Source organism: Mercenaria mercenaria, chromosome 12 (genome assembly GCF_021730395.1).
Source record: "Mercenaria mercenaria strain notata chromosome 12, MADL_Memer_1, whole genome shotgun sequence".
NCBI classification, from domain to species: Eukaryota; Metazoa; Mollusca; class Bivalvia; order Venerida; family Veneridae; genus Mercenaria; species Mercenaria mercenaria.
The window spans coordinates 20,537,691-20,559,091 of record NC_069372.1 but is presented as its reverse complement, the minus strand read 5'-3'; the positions used below and the strand labels follow the sequence as shown (position 1 = coordinate 20,559,091).

General features: G+C 36.7%; 1 protein-coding gene across 2 annotated transcripts in view; it reads right to left on the bottom strand.

Moving 5' to 3' along the window:
* The window catches only part of LOC123534085 (centlein-like), a 43,759-nt gene extending 22,726 nt beyond the window's left edge, over positions 1-21,033 (bottom strand). The window contains exons 1-15 of one of the 2 annotated variants that reach the window (XM_053519375.1): positions 20,949-21,033; positions 18,180-18,230; positions 17,610-17,806; positions 15,556-15,622; positions 14,640-14,756; positions 12,256-13,772; positions 11,571-11,709; positions 10,123-10,266; positions 9,532-9,675; positions 6,897-6,989; positions 5,770-5,904; positions 5,033-5,126; positions 3,875-4,022; positions 3,388-3,450; positions 2,401-2,596 (exon numbers count right to left, since the gene is read on the bottom strand). In XM_053519375.1, coding sequence (XP_053375350.1) covers positions 2,401-2,596; positions 3,388-3,450; positions 3,875-4,022; positions 5,033-5,126; positions 5,770-5,904; positions 6,897-6,989; positions 9,532-9,675; positions 10,123-10,266; positions 11,571-11,709; positions 12,256-13,772; positions 14,640-14,756; positions 15,556-15,622; positions 17,610-17,806; positions 18,180-18,227 — 3,102 coding nt within the window. In that variant the 5' untranslated portion in view covers positions 18,228-18,230; positions 20,949-21,033. The remainder of the gene's footprint in view (positions 1-2,400; positions 2,597-3,387; positions 3,451-3,874; positions 4,023-5,032; positions 5,127-5,769; positions 5,905-6,896; positions 6,990-9,531; positions 9,676-10,122; positions 10,267-11,570; positions 11,710-12,255; positions 13,773-14,639; positions 14,757-15,555; positions 15,623-17,609; positions 17,807-18,179; positions 18,231-20,948) is intronic. The other variant, XM_053519376.1, reaches the window with a different exon arrangement.
* Between the last annotated feature and the right edge of the window lie 368 nt (positions 21,034-21,401).

Here is a 21,401-nt window from a genome sequence, read left to right as displayed (position 1 = left end):
TTTCATGCATATCATCGTGTTTTAGAAGTTCTTTAACAATGAAATGTTCAGTTTTACTCAGCATAAATAACAAATTTGTATCATTTATATAACAAAAGCACCGCCTTGCGAGTGCAGACGCTTATCTGATTTTTTTGTCTCTGTATAACAGAAATATTGTCCTACCTGTGTGTATGATGATATTTTCTAAGTCCAAAAGGGGCCATAATTCATGCAAAAAGCAGGATGGAGTTATGATTCTTGCTGTACAGAGTCAGCTTTTGATGGTGAACAAGTGTTGCAAGTTTTAAAATAAAAGCTTTGATAGTTTAGGAGAAAAGTCTTCTAAAACATAAAACTTAACCAGGCAACGCCGACGCCGATCAAGTGATGACAATAACTCATCATTTCCCACCCCCCAAAAATCAGATGAGCTAATAATTATTCATATGTAAAGGTGTAATATATGTATGTAACAAGTGAATGAAGTATTGCCATGCAATACAAAGTCCCCTACTGGAAGGCACCTAATTTTCTCTACTGCAGTATAACATAATGAACTGATATCTGTCAATGATGTATAAACAATATTGTACTATATATACAATATGTTATAACAACACACTTGGATTAAAATTTATATATATAAAAGCCTACAGTTGTTTTCATATTGAATTTTTTTGGCTGATTATAAAAATGTTATCATGTAAGTTATTTATAGTAACAACAAAGGGAAATTAATCTTTAAAAAAAAAAAAAAAAAAAAAAAAAAAAAAAAAAAATCTATTTAATATAAGTCCACAAGAAACTCTTTACCAGGTAGAGATAGGTCAAAATACACCTAAATATTGGATGTAACATGCATGCTGTACCACAGAAAAGTGGTCTCGATTTTTCTCTACCGCCAGTAATAAAAAAGTTACAATAAAATCTATTTATAGTAAAACAAAGGGACGTAATTCTAAAAACAAGGGTGCCTCATGGTGGTGAACATTTGATCCAAGTTACATCAAAATCCCTCCATGCATGAAGAAGAAATGTTCCGTACAAAGTCATTCTTGAATTTGACCTTTGACCTCTAAATATGACCTTGACCTTAGACCTAGGGACCTGGTTCTTGCGCATGACATGTTGTCTCATCCAGGGGAATATTTGTGCCAACTGATATCTAAATCCTGCTTTGCATGACAAAGTTATAGACCGGACAGGAAAAAAATCCTCTTGACCTTTGATCTCAGTGTGACCTTGACCTTTAAGCTTGGGTACTGGGTGTTGCGCATGACACGTCGTCTCATCATGGGAAACATTTATGCCAAGTAATACTGTAATCCCTTGATAGATGACAGAGTTCTGGATCGGACAGGAAAAAAACCTTATTGACCTTTGACCTCCTATTGTGACCTTGACCTTTGAGCTAAGGGTCTGGGCTTTGCGCAGGACATGTTGTCTCATCATGGGGAACATTTGTGCCAAGTAATATTAAAATCCCTTCATGGATGGCAGAGTTATGGACGGGACAGGAAAAAAACTCTGTTGACCTTTGACCCACAATTGTGACCTTGACCTTTGAGCTAGGGGTCTGGGATTTGCGCATGACACGTCGTCTCATCATGGGGAACATTTGTGCTAAGTGATATTAAAATTCCTTAATGAATGTCAGAGTTATGGACCGGACACAAAACAGACCCTGTTCAGGCTATGTTAACATTTGACAGCTAAAGGTGACCTTGACCTTTGAGCTAGGGGTCTGAAAGTTGTGCATGACACATCGTCTTATTATGAGGTACATTTGTGCCAAGTAATATTAAAATCCCTTCATAGATGGGAGAGTTATGGACCGGACAGGAAAAAAGCCTTGTTGACCTTTGACCTCCAATTGTGACCTTGACCTTTAAGCTAGGGGTCCAGGTTTTGCGCACAACACATCGTCTCCTCATGGGGAACATTTGTGCCAAGTAATATTAAAATCTCTTCATGGATGGGAGAGTTATGGACCGGACAGGAAAAAAGCCCTGTTGACCTTTGACCTCCAATTGTGACCTTGACCTTTGAGCTAGGGGTCCGGGTTTGCGCATGACACGTCGTCTCATCATGGGGAACATTTGTGCAAAGTAATATTAAAATCCCTTCATGGATGACAGAGTTATGGACCGGACACGAAATTGCGGACGGACGGACGGACGGAATGACGGAAAAGTGCATTCCTATAGTCCCCGAAACTGGTTTTCAACCAGTAGGGGACTAATAAAAAATTTATTAGATTTGCATCGAAAATATGCACTCGTTCTTTAGTGGAATAATACTGCGCTCCTAAAGTCGCACATATTTCCGCTGCAGAACTCGTGCATACTTCATTATACAAATCTAATAACTATAAATATCTATTTAATGAATTTAGAGCTAAACCGCTATAAAGCCTACCTTTAACCTGTCACATTCTGCCCTTAGTGACACTAATTCAATTTTCAGCTCCTTTTCCTTGGCTTCATTAGTCTTTGAAGCCTCCATCTGTGTATACATAATCTCTCGACACTCAAACGAATCCTTCTCCAGCAGGTCTATCTCACTCTCACGATTCTCCAGGGTTCTCTCAAGGTTCCTCACTAGCAGTGTTTTCCTGAAATTAATTGGAATAAGAATTAAGATTATCAAAATTTTGAAAACGAATGTCACTGAAATGTATATTTTTCGGCATGCAACTCTGGTCAGTGTTACATTTGATTACATTAACAAACTGGCAACTTCTCTATATATGAATGAACTTTCCTCAAAACGTACATTGACTCAAAGATTTATCATTACCAGTTCAATAACAATGGATATCAAACACCCCAAAAAGAGATCAAACTCTTGACCCAGTGAATGGTAAGCCAATCTCACTACTGACCACAGTACACAGCAGAGGAAAAGAGTCTGACAGAACATGAAAGTCATGTGTAATCTAAAATCATGAAAGTATTAATTTTCTAAAAATCTGCAGACTGTTAGTGAAGATCAAGCAGCAACTATCCAAACGTGTGCAATTTACTGTCACTATGTTTACTATAAAGGTAAAGGTAAATTTTATTTACCGTCACTTTGTGAAACAATGAACATAAGCTCTGTAGAGCTTTTGAGCGACCCTATTTTAAGAACAGTTAAAACGAATTATACCTTACCCCCAGCAATTTGCTGGTACCCATTTACAGCTGGGTCGACTGAGGCAATCGTGATAAAGTGCCTTGCCCAAGGACACACCGCAATGGGAGCAGCCAGGAATAGAACCCAGGGCCTTCACCTCCGTAGTAAAGCGTCTTAGCTCTCTCGCCTTATGCGTTCAGCACTATGACAGCATTGGTCATCATAAAATGTATGGAAATCATAATAAAGTAGACTGACTGGAAATCTAAATATTAGAATAAAACCTACTTTTTAAGTTCACTCATGTGTGAGGCTGTCTCATTCTGAAGTCTTTCTGCACTCTCTGTCAAACTGAAATTTGATATAAATGCAAAAACTGGTGAAAATTTAGTAAAAATTTGTGTAAACCTTTGTTCGTAAGAACAGAGAAATTGTTAATATTATTCTTCAGCTTAAATATTTTAAAATAAATTTTACAATTTTTTTCTTCTTTTTGCATTGATGTGTTTCTAATTAAATGCTTTGACAATATATGAAATGAAACTGCATTTCTAACATTATACTTATACCTTTTAGTTTGTTTCCCCATCCATAACAATTGGTGTACCACAGAGAAAAAAACGCGACAACACAAAGATATGAATTACCACCCTTACATTTGCTGTCTAAATGTCTCCAAACTGAACAAACTATATCAAGCTGGCTGTACCGTTTCAAAAATTTAATAACATAACACTGAGGTCAACCAAAGAATTTAAAGAACAATTTTTAAAACCTTTTATTTAGTGACTGTATCTGTTCTTCCTGTTGTTTGATGGTAGAGTTAAGTCCCTTGATTTCCTCACTCGATGTGTCCACCTCTTTCTGAAGTGTCTCATTTTGCTTGGCAAGCTCTTCATTGTGAGATCTAATTCCTTCCTTTTCTGTAGATAATCATGATACGAGCCATGCCATGGGAAAATCAACATAGTGGGTTTGCGACTAGCATGGATCCAGACCAGCCTGCGCATCCACGCAGTCTGGTCAGGATCCATGCTGTTCGCTTTCAAAGCCTATTGCAATTAGAGAAACTGTTAGCGAACAGCATGGATCCTGACCAGACTGCGCGGATGCACAGGCTGGTCTGGATCCATGCTGGTCGCAAAGCCACTATGTTGGTTTTCCCATGGCACGGCTCATATACTTATTGTTAAACTTGTCTTCTAAAGGCAGCAAAGTATGAAAATAAACATTTGATAATTTTGTCCCTAACCACAGGCACATGCTATACTTGTTCTTTCTCCTTTAATATTATACTTTAATACTTTAAACAAAAAAGACTTCTATTTCACGAAAATTACTCACTTGGAAGGACACTTATTTCATCCCAAAAATACTGATTCACCAAATACTGCCAACAACTTCTTCTAATGCACAATATCAAATAAATTGATATTGTTTCATTCTGTGGCAGAATTATGTATATCTCCAAGTCAGAATGTCTTTTGTATGATTTTTTTGTTATAGTAAAAAGTTATTGCTCTTTCTGTATTAACAAGATATTACTACCTTCTTTGGAAATTTGCCTGCCCCACCCTTTCCAACAGTATGTTTGTTTCATAAAAGTGGAATTTCCATGAACAGCAACTAAATAATACGTGTAAGCAGTCTTTAAAACCATTTGAAGCCCTTTTCATACAGTAATTGTATATTTTTGATTACTTTTGTTATCATTTTCGTCCTTTATAAAAAAATTCAACATGATGTTCTTAAAATTCTAACTGACACACACACAATCACTACATCCCTTTATTTTTGGCAGGGGATGTGCTGGTTAAACAAACTTTTGGAGTGGTGTGGTTTATTTCCTAGGAAATGTTCCCCCTAGATCGGGAGGGGTATATCCTGTTACACTTTGATGCTTATAAATGTGCACACTGTAAACACATAATACCTTTAGATACAGTATCTATTTCCTCTCTCATCACCAGGACTGTTTCTTTAGTAGCTCCCAGCTCTGTACTAGTCTTCTCCAACTGTGAGTTCACCTTAAAACATAAAATAATGAAGAACATCAGAGATCTCATTATGTGCGAGTAAATAATTCAAAATTCATATCACATCCCTATTTTAATGTAATACGAAACATTTTATGAATAATGTTGTCCATAAAATTACAGACACAAGAATCTGAAAATAAAATCCATGTAAAGTCTGTTTACACTACAACTGTCTGAAGAGAGATATGCTTCCAAGTTGGATAGTGAAATATCTAATGTAGTAACATCAACTGGTTGTTGAAATAGTCATGGCCTCTCTGTAATAAACAACATCTACAATGGGTAAAGAAACTGTATAATTTATTCAAACTCAGATGGCATTTAATTTAATGGTTCACGAGTTATGTGCATTGTCACATTCTAGTACTGATCATGAGGTCAAACTAGTTAAGTCTGTAGCAATTCCACTGAAACATAGTAAAGATAGAAAGAACAAATTCAATGTGGATCAAAACTTTCACTAATTTTGTTTACAGATGGCTGGATTTTAAATTTCTATTGGGAACTTTGAAACAATTTTCATGTACTGTCAAACAATTTATTCTCAATAAAATTCATTTTCTTCTGACTCTAGCAACTACATGTATTTCCGTGCAGAGTTCTATACGGTAAAAATTTTGTTCATTCTTACTTCCAACATATTCTCTTTACATGATTGCACAATCTCTGCCATTTGCTCACGTTCTTTCTGTATGGATATTTTATCTTCTTCAAGAATCTGCTTGTCAGCTTGTAACTCTTCTAACTGTTTCTGCAGGGCATCATTCTTCAAAACAGAGAGACAAAAAGTTCACACTGTAAACCTGTAAAAGGCATATTTGCAGAGCCAACAACTTCCCTTCAAAGGCAGGTATTTTCTTTCCCATGTAGACACAAAATTCTTAAGTAATTGAGCCATGCCATGAGAAAACCAACATAGTGGGTTTGCGACCAGCATGGATCCAGACCAGCTTGGGCATCCGCGCAGTCTGGTCAGGATCCATGCTGTTCGCTAACAGTTTCTGTAATTCTAATAGGCTTTGAAAGCGAACAGCATGGATCCTGGCTGGTCGCAAACCCACTATGTTGGTTTTCTCATGGCACGGCTCAATTTAATCCCTCCAGCAGAAAAACAATCTCTGTAACGGAAACATATTTCTGTCTTTGCAGTGGTGTAAGCTCTAGTGAGGTTGCAAAGTAATTTCATTCTAGTCTTTTTAGTTCATGAAGAGTATACTGTGAAATCATTAATATTCGTGGGGGACTAATTTTCATGGATTTCGTGGTTGAGTCAATCCACAGAATTTAATCCCGACAAAGAAATAAAATTCCCATTCATTTTATGTTCAAAAGTTAAAATCCACGATTTCATATCCCCATGAAATTGCTGTTTTGACCAAAACCACGAAATTTCATGCCCATGTGATGAAATTAAATGATTATACAGTAGATCATAAGGAAACTTGTTTAATCACTTGTCAAACTATAACAAAACATACAAGGTACTCTATACTTTATCATGAGAAAGTAGAATGTGTACTTACATTACAACACACTGCGTACATGTCCAAAAGCATGGGGTATGGAGGCAACAGCCACTAATATATGAAATCTGTATTGTCTTTAAAGATTATTTATACATGTCAATGTAATTCAGTTCTTTATATACATATAGTAATGAGTTTAATAACTGTGTCCAACATGTCAGAGTTGCAGCAATGGACACACTATTCCCTGCATTATAATACACTAGTTAATATTTTCCAGTTTAAACTGTACCTTGATCTGGAAGTCTCTTTGTTGTGTCCTGATCCATTCAGCTTTACTGCGGATTTTATTGAAGCCATCTGATACAGCACTTTCTAACTGACCCTGTCAATAAATACACAAGTTCATTTACAGTTTTAATACAGATATACAAACATAGGCAATACTTGAATCAGAGGTAAGTTTAAACAGACAAGGAAATTTAAACAAGAGCTGTCCGTAAGACAGCACGCTCGACTGTTCTCAGTGCTTGACTCTGAATTAGAGCTTTGCCAGTAAAAGGGGCATAAATCTGTCAAAATTCTAATCAGAGTTATGGGGATTGTTTCTTATGATAGCTTTTGATAGTAAATAACTATTTTAAGTTTCAAGTCAATAGCTTTGATAGTAACAGAGATATTGGAGGTTATATAAAACTTTAACCAAACATTTCTAAGTTAAAAAGGGGCATAACTCTGTCAAAATTCAAATCTCAGGCCTTCAAGCACTACTTGGCAAAAAATTAGGGCTATTTTTGCGTAAAATAAGGGCTACATTAGGGCTAGATGCCCACGGGCAACATGTTGAGCCCGCCCTTTGACCATAATAGTGTTGCTTTTCCTCATCACCAGACCCAAATTGTCATGACAAGGTGCATAGCACCCAGAGGGGGTTGGTATGGGAGAGGGGCCTCTGTCTGTGTTGGGAACAGTGGGGTCTCCACCTGAAAGTTTTTTATATACAGGTATGAAATGCTGACCACTGGTGTATTTTCTGGTCTAAATGTTAAAGTACTGGAGGGGTACTCTTCTCAATTTAGCGGGTCAGAGGGCTCTCCCCTGGAAGTTATGATATACAGGTATGAAATGGTGGGCACTGGTGTATTTTTTGTTCTAAATTTTGAGGTATAGGAGGGTGTACTCACTGTCCCCTAATTTTAGGGAGGTCAGGGGGCTGCCTCACCTATCCCCCCCCCCCCCTCCTGGACAATTTTGAAATACAGGATTGAAATGCTGGATTGTAGTACATTTTTTGGTCTAAATTTTGGTGTGTGGTATCCCTGTAAATTTAGGGGTGGGGGGTAAGAGGACTCTCCATGTGAAAATTTTTTAAATAAAGATATGAAATGGTGGTCTCTGATGCATTTTTTTACCTAAATTTTGAGGTACTGGAGGAGTATTCACCTCATTTGCAGGGGATCAGGGGTTTTCACCCTGGAAAATTTTGAAATAAAGTTATGGAATGGTGGCCTCTGGTGCATTTTTGGGCCTAAATTTTGAGAAAATATACGGCTGGGTGCAACTTTACAAAAAATTAGGGACAATTTGAAAAAATAAGGACTTTTTTAGGAATCTGGCCCTTTTTGAGTGTTTTTTTTTTAGGAATTTTAGGGAGGTCTAAAAAGATTAGGATTTTTTTAGGAATTTTAGGGCCACCTGAAAGCCTGAAATCTAAGTTATGGGGATTGTTTCTACTGGTTTAGACTTCGATAGTAAATAACTATTTCAAGTTTCAAGTCAAAAGCTTTGATAGTAACGAAAGAGATATTTTGGCTTTATCAAAACTTTTAACCGAAAAATTCCAAGTTTAAAAGGGGCATAAATCTGTCAAAATTCAAATCAGAGTTATGGGGATTGTTTCTCCTGGTGAAGACTGTGATAGTAAATAAATATTTCAAGTTTCAAGTCAAAAGCTTTGATAGTAACAGAGATATTTGACTGTATCAAAAACTTCAACATTCAAACAGAGTTATGGGGATTGTTTCTCCTAGTGTAGACTTTTGAAACTGGAGCTGTCACTGGAGTGTTTAATGACTCCAATGGTGGATGAAGATGCTGCACAATAGCTTGAGTCTGTGTCAAAAATATTAAGTAATAAGAGAGGTAAAGATAAAGTGTATCAAAACACTATATAAGTATCATTCTATGCAAAAAGGGGGCATAATTCATAAAATATTGGTGCACCTTGTGTCATACGATGTTGGTGATGATGTGGAACAACTACTTCAAGTTTGAATCAAAGTCATTTAGTAATATTTGAGATAGTGAGAGTGCATCAAAATTTTAACCTTAACTTCTAAGTAAAAAGGGGGGATAATTAATGAATTATTTGTGTGAGAGTTATGACCCTAGTGCCATATGATGTGGGTGATGAACAGGAATTAGCATTTTAAGTTTGAAACAAATCCATCAAGTAATTACAGAGATAAAGAGAAAGTGCATCAAAACTTTAACCAATGTGCGGACGCGGAAGGCCGCCGATGCTGTGTCAAGTGGAACAGCTCTCCATACTTCGTATAGTCAAGCTAAAAATGCAGACAATAGAAAGAAAGCGGCACAATCTACGCATGTTCGAGCTATCAATGCTTCAGCAAGATATGTTTCACTGTAAATTTGACTGTTTTGGGTTTAACGTTGTTTTCCATGTAACAGCGAGCAGTTAACCTAACCAGTGTTTCAGATTTCTGTACCAGTGCAAACCTGTTCTCCGCAGGTAACTTCCAACTTCACAACATGAATCAGAGGTGGAGGATGAATGATTTCAGACACAATGCCTTTTATCAAATTGTTACAGAGAACATACACCATGCCAAAGGATCAAACTCACGAGTCTGCGATCTGTGCTCTTATTACTGAACTTAGCGGGCGGGCTCTGTACATTTAATTACCTGTAGCTCCTGGGCCCTTTCAATATCGTCTACTAGAGCCGAGTACTGGTCTATCTCTGCCTGTAGTTCTTGTACAAGTTTCTGTGAGGCGTAGAAATGTTCCCTGTAGTCATTGCTCTCATACTCCGCTCTCACCTGGCTTATCTGTACATCAAAACAGACATACTGGTAATCAAAAATTTGCTTTTTTTCTAAGAATCACTTAATTACACATCATCACATGTTAAGGAGAAACTTAAAATTGTTATATCAGACTAGTCATTTTCCTTGAGAAACTACTACTGGCATATTGAGAAAAAGCAGCAATGACCTCAGTGGTGGTTCAAACCAGCAACCTATGGGTTTTGCAAATGGCAGCCTGCAGGTCTCTTTAGTGTATTAAGATCAGAACTAAGGAACAAAGTTTTACATTCATATTAGTCATTCTGCATCTTCTACTAACTTCACAAGGATTTCTTGCTCATGACTGTGTCATAACGTTTACAAACTTTTCCAAGGGTGGTGATCTCAATTAAGTTCAATAAAGAAAATAATATGATTGTTAAGCAAACAGTTTAATCCAGTAGGCTGTAATACTACCCTGACACTTACCTTGTTATCATGTTCTAGTTTAAGGACAGAGATTTCAGTCTCTAGAGTATTATATTTAGTTTTCCATTCCTCCATGTCTGTACTGTATCTGGTTTCTGCTTCCTGAAGAGTTGCCCTTGTTTCTTCAAGCTTTCCTTGCAATTCCTAAAATATAAACATGAAATACAGTTTTGTAATTCTTTTTAGGAATTTGCACATACAGACTAATATTATATCTGTCATGTGTTTACAAAACGGATAGAAATATCCGTCCCGAGGGCATCTGCACATCCTCATTACCGCCCATGCGCAGGTGGCTGAGGGACGGATATTTTTCATCCGATTTGTAAACACGACTGATATTTTTTCTTGCATATCGTATACATATCTTTTTATTCTGACAGATTATTTTTCTTGCATGCCGTAGTTAACAAATGATATAATACACAAAGCAAATAGAAATACTTTCTTTGTAGCACTCTTTCTTATAGTAGAGTATTTACACAAAGCACGGGAAATTAACGTCAGTAAGCAGAAGTGACGTCATGACATTTCAGTGACGCACAATAACAAAGTTCCACTTTAGTTTTATCGTTTGTAGCATAACGGTAGGTTCTTACTGTAAAATAACGCATTTTGAATCGAGAAATATACTGTAAGGAACGGAGAGAAAAAATCAAGGTACCTGATTTTTTCGTATTTTAGAAAATCTACATAAACCATATATAATCAATGCATGCATTACCAGCACGAGAGTCATCTGGCATGGGGGGTGCCAGATGGGTTTTGCCGGCATGGGTAAAATCCCCAGAAACGCCAGTCTGGTGTGCAAGAAAAATTATTTCATTCAATAAGAACCCTTTGCTTCATCATCATGTGATTTATTTTTGTCCCGAACATAATAAGACTCCTTGACCGCCTGAAACCTTTTGCCTCCGTGGCCGAGTGGTTAAGGTCGCTGACTTCAAATCACTTGCCCCTCATCGATGTGGGATCGAGCCTCACTCCGGGCATTGAATTCTTCATATGAGGAAGCCATCCAGCTGGCTTACGGAACATCGGTGGTTCTACCCAGGTGCCCGCTCGTGATGAAATAATGCACGGAGGGACACCTGGGGTTTTCCTTCCTCCACCATTAAAGCTGGAAAGTCGCCATATGACCTATCGTGTGTCGGTGCGATGTTAAACCCAACAAAATAAAATTTGCCCAAGTGAGCTATAAGTGGTTAACCCTTACCCTGCTAAACTTCTATAATGAACTTGTCCATCTTTTAATTTGGACAGTACCATTTACTGTTAAAAGGGGTGCTTACAAAAAGATACTGACTGAATGGCAAACAGTGCAGATCATGATCAGCCTGCACATCTGTGCAATCTGATCATGATCTGCACTGGTCGCAAAGGCAGAATTAGTTGTGTTCAGCATAAGGGTTAAACACAACAAACACTTAAAGGAAATATTTATTCACCTCCTGAGCAACCAGTTTTTTCCTGTCTTTCTCTAATTGTTGATTCTGAGTTTCCAGTCTGGAGTTCTGTAGGCGTAGAGTCTCCAATTCATTAGCTAGGACTCTAGGGTGCTGTTTCCGAACATCCTCTGCAGTCAACCTAGTATATAACCAAAAATACGAAATCTGTTTTAAAGGACACAGTAAAGAAAAAGCTGACTACATTTTATTTGAGGCCATGCAATATTTGATATTTGATATTTTTCACTCACTGTGAAACTGCTTGATATATTTCTAGATGTAACATTTTAATTCACTAAAATCACATGCAATGAACTTTTTCCTGTTAGACATAATAATTTTAAATAATTTCCATCAAAATCTGCCGTTTGTCCACTAAACAAAATGTCTCGTTCAGAAATCATATACATTGCTTTTTTCACTTCTTTTTCAATGAACACACTGATTTCCAATTGAAAATTATATTCAAGTAAAGCTATCAAATTTCAGTCAGTGCCATAGATTTTTTTTAAATAAACACTAGTCCATTTACAAAAACAATTATGTCCATAGAATTGACTATAATAATTGTATGATAATGTATATCACTATATAATATCAGATATTATCCTGAAGTTGTTATTCTTCAATTCTTTATTCAATTTTTTAAAATATTTACCTCCAACAAGTATGAAGCTACACTTACTTTCGCCCTTGCTTCTTGTCTAATTTAAGAGGTGTCATACATGTTGAGGTGTTTGTCATTGGGTTTTCTTCCATCTCTGTACATACTGTTTTCATGTCTGGTTGAACATGAACTCCGATTTCTTTTGATTCTTTCTCGTCTGTCATAATTCCCATGTCTGTTACCTCTGGACCGGTAACCAGCACACTCTTATCTTCTGATGGGCAGGGAACCATTGGTGAACACATAGTAGAACGGGTATCAAGCAGATTTTGAACTGACACATCATGGACTTGTATCGGCATTGGTGAACACATCACTGAACACATTTCTGCCTCATTTTGTATGGAAACATCATTTCCTTGAAAACGTATAGGGGAACAGTTCATCGAGTGCATTTCAGCCTCATTCTGGATAGACACATCATGATTCTCAAATCTGATTGGTGAACACAAAACAGACTGGGTTTCTACCTCATTCTGAACTGAAAAGTCACAGACTGGTATACTTATTGGAGAACAAGCAATTGAGCTCATGGCTGCATACCCTTCTAAGGGTAACATATCAGTATTGGTAGAAAAATCTCTAAATAATTCCTCTTTCAGTGGTGTTGAAACAGTAGATTCAAAAGATGAGCTAACCTCTTTAGGTAAACCCAGTTCAATATCTACAGTGACTTCATTAACAGTTTCCTTCTCTTCGAGTCTCCCTTCAGAAGCTTGACTTTCTACTTTACTTTCATTGTTTTCATTATCAAGAGCATCTTCTGAAAGAGAAGCTGAAGTGTTTAAGTGTAAATGATCACCATGACTGTGTACTTCAAGTCTGTCCACAGAAAAACCTGTGCTAGGCTCTGCATCTGCATCAACTGATGTACCCAAATTATGATCATCTTCAAACTTATTAATCAAAGATGAAAATTTCTGATTCTGAGGCATTGGTGAGCATGCCACATCATGCACTAATTTAACTTTTTCGTCTGCCGGTATTTTCTGTATGTGGTGCTCCATTGTTTCTTTTGGAAACACCCAGCTAGCAAGACTAGAAGTGGCATTCCTCACTCTTTGCATGACTGCTACTTTCTCAAGAAATGTTGGACGCGGGGTCTGGTATTTCTGTCCTATTTCCCTTGATTCGCGATCTTCTACTTCACTTAATTCATCCGTTTTGTCATTTCTGGCACCTTCAGACCCATTACTCAAATTTGGAGATTGTACATAACTAGCAAGCAGTTCCTCCTCGGACTTTGTTGACTCGGTAAAGCTACAGTCACTGTAGTGAGAGTCACCAAGCAAACTGTCCTCATTCACAGACAAATCTCCAAACTGTGACACTAACTGATGTCTCTCCACTGTACAAACAGCTTCAACTGATGATGGTTCTAGCTCTTCATTCTTGTCTGAAGTGTCGTCTTCAAGTTGTTCAGTGAAAGACATACTCTGTGGATCAGACTTTTCCAAACCAGCATTTGAATTTTGTTGAGGTTCTTTTAAAGTACACTGTTTTACATATTCTTTTGTGTTTGAAGCGCCATTTTCCTTGAAATACAAATTAGGGATGTAATACTAAACTGGATGATAGTAAACTGATCAATGCATTTTCTGAATTTACAAATTTTACAGTGTGCTATTCAATTATGTTTTACTTTTATCTGAAGAAAAAACAGAACAAATTTAAATTTTGATTCACATCTTGTGAATTCAAATCCGTAAGAAAAAGCATTTATTTTAACCTGGTTCAAAACCCATGAATTGGTGAACCCCTAAAACAGTCATATTTTCTGAAGCCACAAAATCTGATCTTACATGGTGTCACAGTATTTTGTAACAAATGTTGTTTGTTGATTTTCACTTTGAAGGAAAAAAATACATTTTGAGTCACAGTGTCAACCTTAAGGGTATATACATACATACATAGTGTAGGGCTTTTTCCTATTTAATGACCCTTAACCATCTGGTTTTATCTAGTTGCCTCAACTTGCCTGATTAACATAACCAAAGAGTCAAACTCACTTTTCTTGCTACTTTAAACCAATCAATTTGAAATTCTGTAGGTAAAACGCTTAAATTAACCCTTAGCCTGCTAGTGGCAAGTAATTCTGCCTTTGCGACCAGTGCAGACCAATAACTGATAATGACATGAACCATCAATTTCCGTGCAATTAAATTCCTTCTTATGCTTATTTGAGACATTCTTATACCAGAGTAATGTAGCTATAACAAGCACATGGCTATGTAAACAGGCCAGAAAATTGCACACAGAAAATACTTCCTTGAACAAAACATTTCGATTGTCATTTGAAGCTGGATGATACCAGAAAGCTACATACCAAACTTATATGTGATAAATTAATGTGTGGATGAGAAACAACTCTAAAAAGACTTTTAACTTATGTTTTAGTTTACCTCTTCTTTAAGATCTTGTACACACTGATCAAGAACTTTTGTCACGAACTCTTCCACATTTTCTTCGAATATCTCATCCATTCTACGTGTCATCAAGATAGTGTCTGTGTTCCTCATCTAAATGATAAAGCAAAAATTTCTGTCAACTATACAAATTAGATGTTTTCATGACCAGAAGCGGCAAAATCAATTGTCTGACTAACCTAGTATGTCTCTGAGCTCATATGGAAAAGTGTAAATTCTGCATATTTTACTATATGATTATATGGACAAATGAAAAATTAGTTCTTGACAAAAACAGACAACCCATAGCTGTCAGATCTAAATACAAACTACTGTAATTATTGAATTTCAAGAATTTTTTAAGCTACAATTCTAAGTAAGTACAATGCAGCATCTAAGGAGAAGGCAGAATTACCAGTAGATCTACAAGACTTTAGTGAAGAATTAAATTTTACAGGACTACTGTAAAAGCAGAAATTTTTCTGAGGGTTTAAATTTCGTTATATCACAAAAAATTAATCCTCGCGTAAACATTCACCATTAGTATTATTCAAATTCAAACAGGATACCAATTTTACAATTTTGCAAATATTTAACCTAGCTAACATGCTCAAATCCGCGAAAATCTGACCCAGTGAAAATTTTATAATTGAGCCGTGCCATGAGAAAACCAACATAGTGGGTTTGCGACCAGCATGGATCCAGACCAGCCTGCACATCCGCACAGTCTGGTCAGAATCCATGCTGTTCACTAATGGTTTCTCTGATTGCAGTAGGCTTTGAAAGCGAACAGCATGGATCCTGACCAGACTGGGCAGATGCGCAGGCTGGTCTGGATCCATGCTGGTCGCAAACCCACTATGTTGGTTTTCTCATGGCACGGCTCATATGTGCTTTAACAGCATGTACTTACCTTACTGTTCTGTGCCTTCAAGTTCTCTTTATCTGTATTGTTCAGTAAGGCAGATGGCTTCATTTTTCTGGATAAAGAAGACAAAAAAATTGCTTTGTTTATTCTATTTGTTTCAATATTTAGACTTTTTTTGTGTAAAAATTGCGGATAATTTGACCTAAAATTTTCAGTTCAAATAAGTTTTTTCATGTGCATTTCTTGAGTATGCAAGCTTATATTTAAACCCTTAATTGACATGCAAAGGGAATAAACAAGAGTTGTCACAGGAGACAGCGCATTTGACTAATCTGATGCTTGATAGTGAAATATGGCACATCTGAGGAAGCTGGAGCTATCACTAAATTGTTCAATGATGGGGGTCATGATTCATGAAAAATTGATGCACGAGTTATAGCCTTTGTGTCTTATCATGCGGGTAATGGTGTGAAAGAACTATGTTAAATTTGAATTAAAATTAGGGCTGGGAAGATTTCAAAATTTTGAAACCGGTTAATCATATGTATGAAATCGAATCGAACCGGTTAATTGGCCGCCATATTGAAAATGCTGTTTTCTTTCCAGACGACCGTATCAAGGTACTTCCAACAGCTGACTTCATTAGGAACTTATGGACTTTATCATTTGCAAACAGTGTGATAATTAATAAGTCATATTTTGGTGTATTTTATTTTTAAATATATCACAACAGGCAAATCAGATACTATTGATTATGCTGATATGTTTTAGTGGAAATATACTGCTGGTCTATGTGGTGGTCAAAGAAATGTATAAAAGATAAAGTATGATTCGTGTGTTTTGTTTGAGAGCGATTAGCGGTTTTGCAAAATTGAAACCCGTTTCACCTAGTAAACGAATCGGATCCAATTAACCGAGTAATCGTCCCAGTCCTAATTAAAATGCACTAAATAATAATAAAGATGTAGTGAAAGTCCTATAAAATTAACCAGAAATTCTAAGCAAAAGTGTTGATGCAAGAGTTATGACCCTTGTGTCATACGATATTGAAGAAAATGTAGAACTATGATTTTAAGTTTGAAAGAATCTTTGAAATAAACCCTTCTGTAATAAATATATTGAGAACATGCTCTTTTGATTTATAGCATAGCATTTTTTAACGAAAATCCCAACTACATCTGGGTCACTTGGGTGCTAGTCCAGTGCTCTTAACCACTGAATTTGAATCCCGCCACAGGTAGTTGGAATTTTTCATCATAAAATGCTATGCTCATTGATTTGTTATGGCTAACAGTTGTAAGATGGGGGCCAGACTGTGTCGGCCTGAAAAGGACTTAATCTTGTGCCGAAAATGGCACTTTCCATGCCAAAATGGCTTGTACGTCATCATAAATGATGTCTTCTTTGAAGAGGGGAAGTGTTACGGTAGCTTACACATAGCCTGTACGTTTAAAGACACTCTCTTACAACTGCATCAGGGAGTTGACTCTTTGGCTCAGGTTAGAGCATTGGACTAGCACCTGAACTACCCATGTTCGAATCTCCCCACAGGCATTGTGATTTTTACGTAATAAAATGCTATGCTCCTTAATTTCTGTTACGGCTAAAAGTCATAAGAATGCATCAAAATTATCATAAAAATCTAAGTAAAAGGGAGCATAATTCATGAAAAGTAGGTGCAAGAGTTATTGACTTTGTGTCATATGATGTGCATGACGATGAAGAATAACTTTAACGCAAGTCCATCAAGTAATAACAGAGATAAAGTGAAAAAGCATCAAATTTTAACCAAAGTGTGGACAAAGATGTCTACGCAGGGAGTAGTAGGACAGGCTCTCCATATACTTCATATAATCCAACTAAAAATGCTACTGTGAAATCATTAATATTCGTGGGGGACTAATTTTCATGGATTTCGTGGTTGAGTCAATCCATGAAATTTAATCCCAACAAAGAAGAAAAATTCCCATTCATTTTATGTTCAAAAGTTGAAATCCATGAATTCATATCCCCACGAAATTGCCGTTTTGACCAAAACCACGAAATTTCATGCCCACGAAATTAACTGATTTTACAGTATATGCTAAATGAATGTATACCTTTGAGACTTTGAAGGTCTTGGAGTGCCTATTGGTGTATTTGATTTTATTGGTAAGCTGCTTAAAGCAGTATCAGCAGGTCTTGCCACCTGCTTGATGTCCATCAGGGGCTGTCTGGGAGTTGATGTGCTCATGTTAAAGGACTTAAGGTGCTCTCTTGGTGTAGTGGTGGACAATTTTAGTAACTTCACAGCGTCCTGAAATAATATCACTGGTAAAAATCCTCCAACAAAAAGCAAAGAGTTTTTTTTTAATCGACATGCTGTTAAATTGATTTTTTTTGTTATTGATTTTGAGAGTACATACGTATCAAATAATTAAAGTTTATCTAAGTACTTCCAAAAAGAATCTGTGACGTAGAAGAAGTGTAGAGAAGCAAAAGGTAGTTAGATGTATGTCTAGTATAAAGTTCTAATTCTTTAAAGGCCAGTAACAATTATTTCTGATCAAAAGTTTTATGATGAATAGCTGAGCACTGTAAAATCAAATGATTAAAATATGGCAACTATCTACATTGTAAATGTAACACTTCACAAACGTAACTGAAATTCTCATCTACAACAGCCTTACATTATCTCCATGCTGTGGCAAATTCTCCTTTACGCTCAATTTCTCCATATTCTGAAAAGAAAGCAAAATATCTAACATCATTACAGAATCAAAATACTATGTTTTCAGAATCAAAATATTATGTTTTAAAATTTTGTGTTTATGTACACAGATGCCGATGGAAACCTCTAATGAAAATAAATTAGAACTATCGCCAGAAGCCATTTGGGAAATCCATATGGGCTTTTCCCTACTTTCAGAATAGAAAATCAAAACTTGTTTGATTACATTTCAAAAATTAAAGTTAACAACTCTGGCTTGCTTTATATAGTTTTTACTTTATTTTGTTCTTATTTTACCCAAATCAGGGTATATTACCCCTAAAGATGTAATTTACCCCGATCTGATGATGTGCCCAGCCCGTTTTTAAAGCATTTTATTTCCCTGGAAATCACAAAACAATCTATTTATTGATGTAAAATGCCTTCCAGGGATATAAATTAGTAGAGGCCCAGTAGTCCATGGCCCCTAGATTTTGGGCTGAGCCCCTGAACTGTTTGAGAAAATGCCCACATTCGGCTGAATACAGGGATCGAATTTAGCAGTCGTTAACTTGCAAAATTCGAGTAAGAATAAAACAAGAGCTGTCTCCATAGGATGACACATGCCCCCGATGGCACTTTGAATGAATAGTTATGGCCGATGTTAGAGTTTAGGACCTTTGACCTACGGACCTGGGTCTTGGACGCGACACGTCGTCTTACTGTGGTACACATTCATGCCCAATAATTTTAAAATCCATGCATGAATGACAAAGATATGGACCGGACACGCCCATCAATGCACTATCATGAAATATGACCTTTAATGTCTGTGACCTTGACCTATGAGCTACGGACCTGGGTCTTGCACGCGACATGTCGTCTTACTGTGGTACACATTCATGCCAAGTTATTTGAAAATCCATCCACGGATGACAAAGATATGGACCGGACACGATTGCACTATCATGAAAAATGACCTTTAACGTCTAAGTGTGACCTTGACCTTTGAGCTACGGACCTGGGTCTTGCGCACGACATGTCGTCTTACTGTGGTACACATTCATGCCAAGTTATTTGAAAATCCATCCATGGATGACAAAGATATGGATCGGACACGAATGCACTATCATGAAAAATGACCTTTAACGTCTAAGTGTGACCTTGACCTTTGAGCTACGGACCTGGGTCTTGCGCGTGACACGTCGTCTTACTGTGGTACACATTCATGCCAAGATATTTGAAAATCCATCCATGGATGACAAAGATATGGACCGGACACAAAAATTGCGGACAGACTGACAGACGGTTCAAAAACTATATGCCTCCCTTCGGGGGCATAAAAATGCGAGTAGGAAATCATGGCACTCGAATATTTTTGTGATCAAGTTCGAAAATCGATGAATCCATTGCTTTTTAAAAACTCCTTTGCCGGGTAGCTATTTTACCGATAATCACGTGACTGCTTGTAGACGCTTGTCGCTATACACAAATGTAATTATCGGATATCTAAGTATAATTTAGCGTCTAGACGATAACTGTTTTCGTTTTAGTTGGTGATTCGCAGCTGCGAAAATGGAGAAGGTTTCTTTAGGTGAAAAAAGGCCCGCGGAGACCGAAAATGCTAGCTATACCAAAGGCAGTGACCTGAAAGAACCTAAAACTTCCGAGTCCAGCGAAAAAGTCCAAGGAATCATGGAGTATTTTAATTCGTTTTTCTGAAACCAGAAAGTCTCTGCCAGTTTGAACCGTGAAAAAGTAAAATACGGAGCTGAATATTAATCTTTTGTACAAGAAAACAACTTAATAAATTTAGCACATAAACAATAAATAATTTCTAATGGAACCCACCATTTTGCTAGTGGAAAATAATGGCACTGGTAAAAAATTGCTAGTGGGAAAAAAAGCTAAGTTCAAACACTGTGAATAATGCAGCGATTTATTCGAGACAATTAAAAGTAAATCTTTAGTGAATTCACACAAAATTTTGTTTGCATACAAGTATCGATACCTTTAGTAAATAACAGGTATCAGTACTTATTCATTAGGAAATCTTTACTGTATGGCTACTGCAGGCTAGGTGTCCGATTACCGGACAGCTACGTCGGCTAGACACTTCCTAAATAAACAATGCACACCCTGAAGTTTACTCAGCTTTCATGTCACGTGATGGATAATGACCCACAGCACAGTCAGCTGTACTGAGTGTAATGGAAAACATATAAATACAGTGAGGTAGCCATAATTTATTGAATGAAAAATAGTGTTTATGATGCTAAATGTTTTTTAAGTTTTCATCATTTAAGTATAGATCTACTGCCTGTTTTACCTAAATCTATTTTCACCACAGAAAAACCTGGTGTTGACATAAAGAGAGGGATTCTGCCCTATCATGAAAATATCTCAGAATCAGTTCTGAACAGCTGAATTCGACTAACAGATATGCAAAATGTATTGGAGCCAAATAATTTATGGCCTAAACACTGGCAACTCTCCTTAATTTATATCTTTTCCAATTCTACATCACTTATGATGTACACGTGGGGATTAAACTCTTTTTTTATCAAACGATTCTCACTGATTACATTTTATAAAAATAACAAGTACGAAAATTATTGGTACGAAGTACGGTGCAGGAAATACAACTGCAAAGCAACATACTAGAGAATCATTTAAACAGATAAAGAAAGCAATCGATTTTACATAGGACAATAATGACATGCTGTAATTTGCATTAAATAATGCGTACAGGGAAATTTCTTGAAAATTTCAGGTTTCCATACTTTAAACAAGGAGCGTATTTAGACGCATTTCATTGGTCAGATTTAGAGCACTGACATTAGACTGGTTGTTACTCCGGACTAGATACCGGAAAAGGCTCTTTCCGCGGAAAGATCCTAACATGATCGGAAAGAGCCTGCCATATGTTGTTTTTTTTGGAAATTATCGAATTATTTGTTCCTACGCCTGTCCACATTATTTAAAGTGAGAAAAAGGGCTATATACACGAAAAAAATCTTTACTGAATAAAAAGCATTCATTAAGAATACACACGTAAAATGATAAAATCACAAACCTAAAAGAAAAAACGTAACTTTTGCTCTCTCTAACTTTGGTTAGAGTTTTCCTCAGCTGGGAATTATATAGAGCTACTGTCATGTCTAACTTGTTGGAAAAAAGGTTACAAAACGTAAAAAGTTGG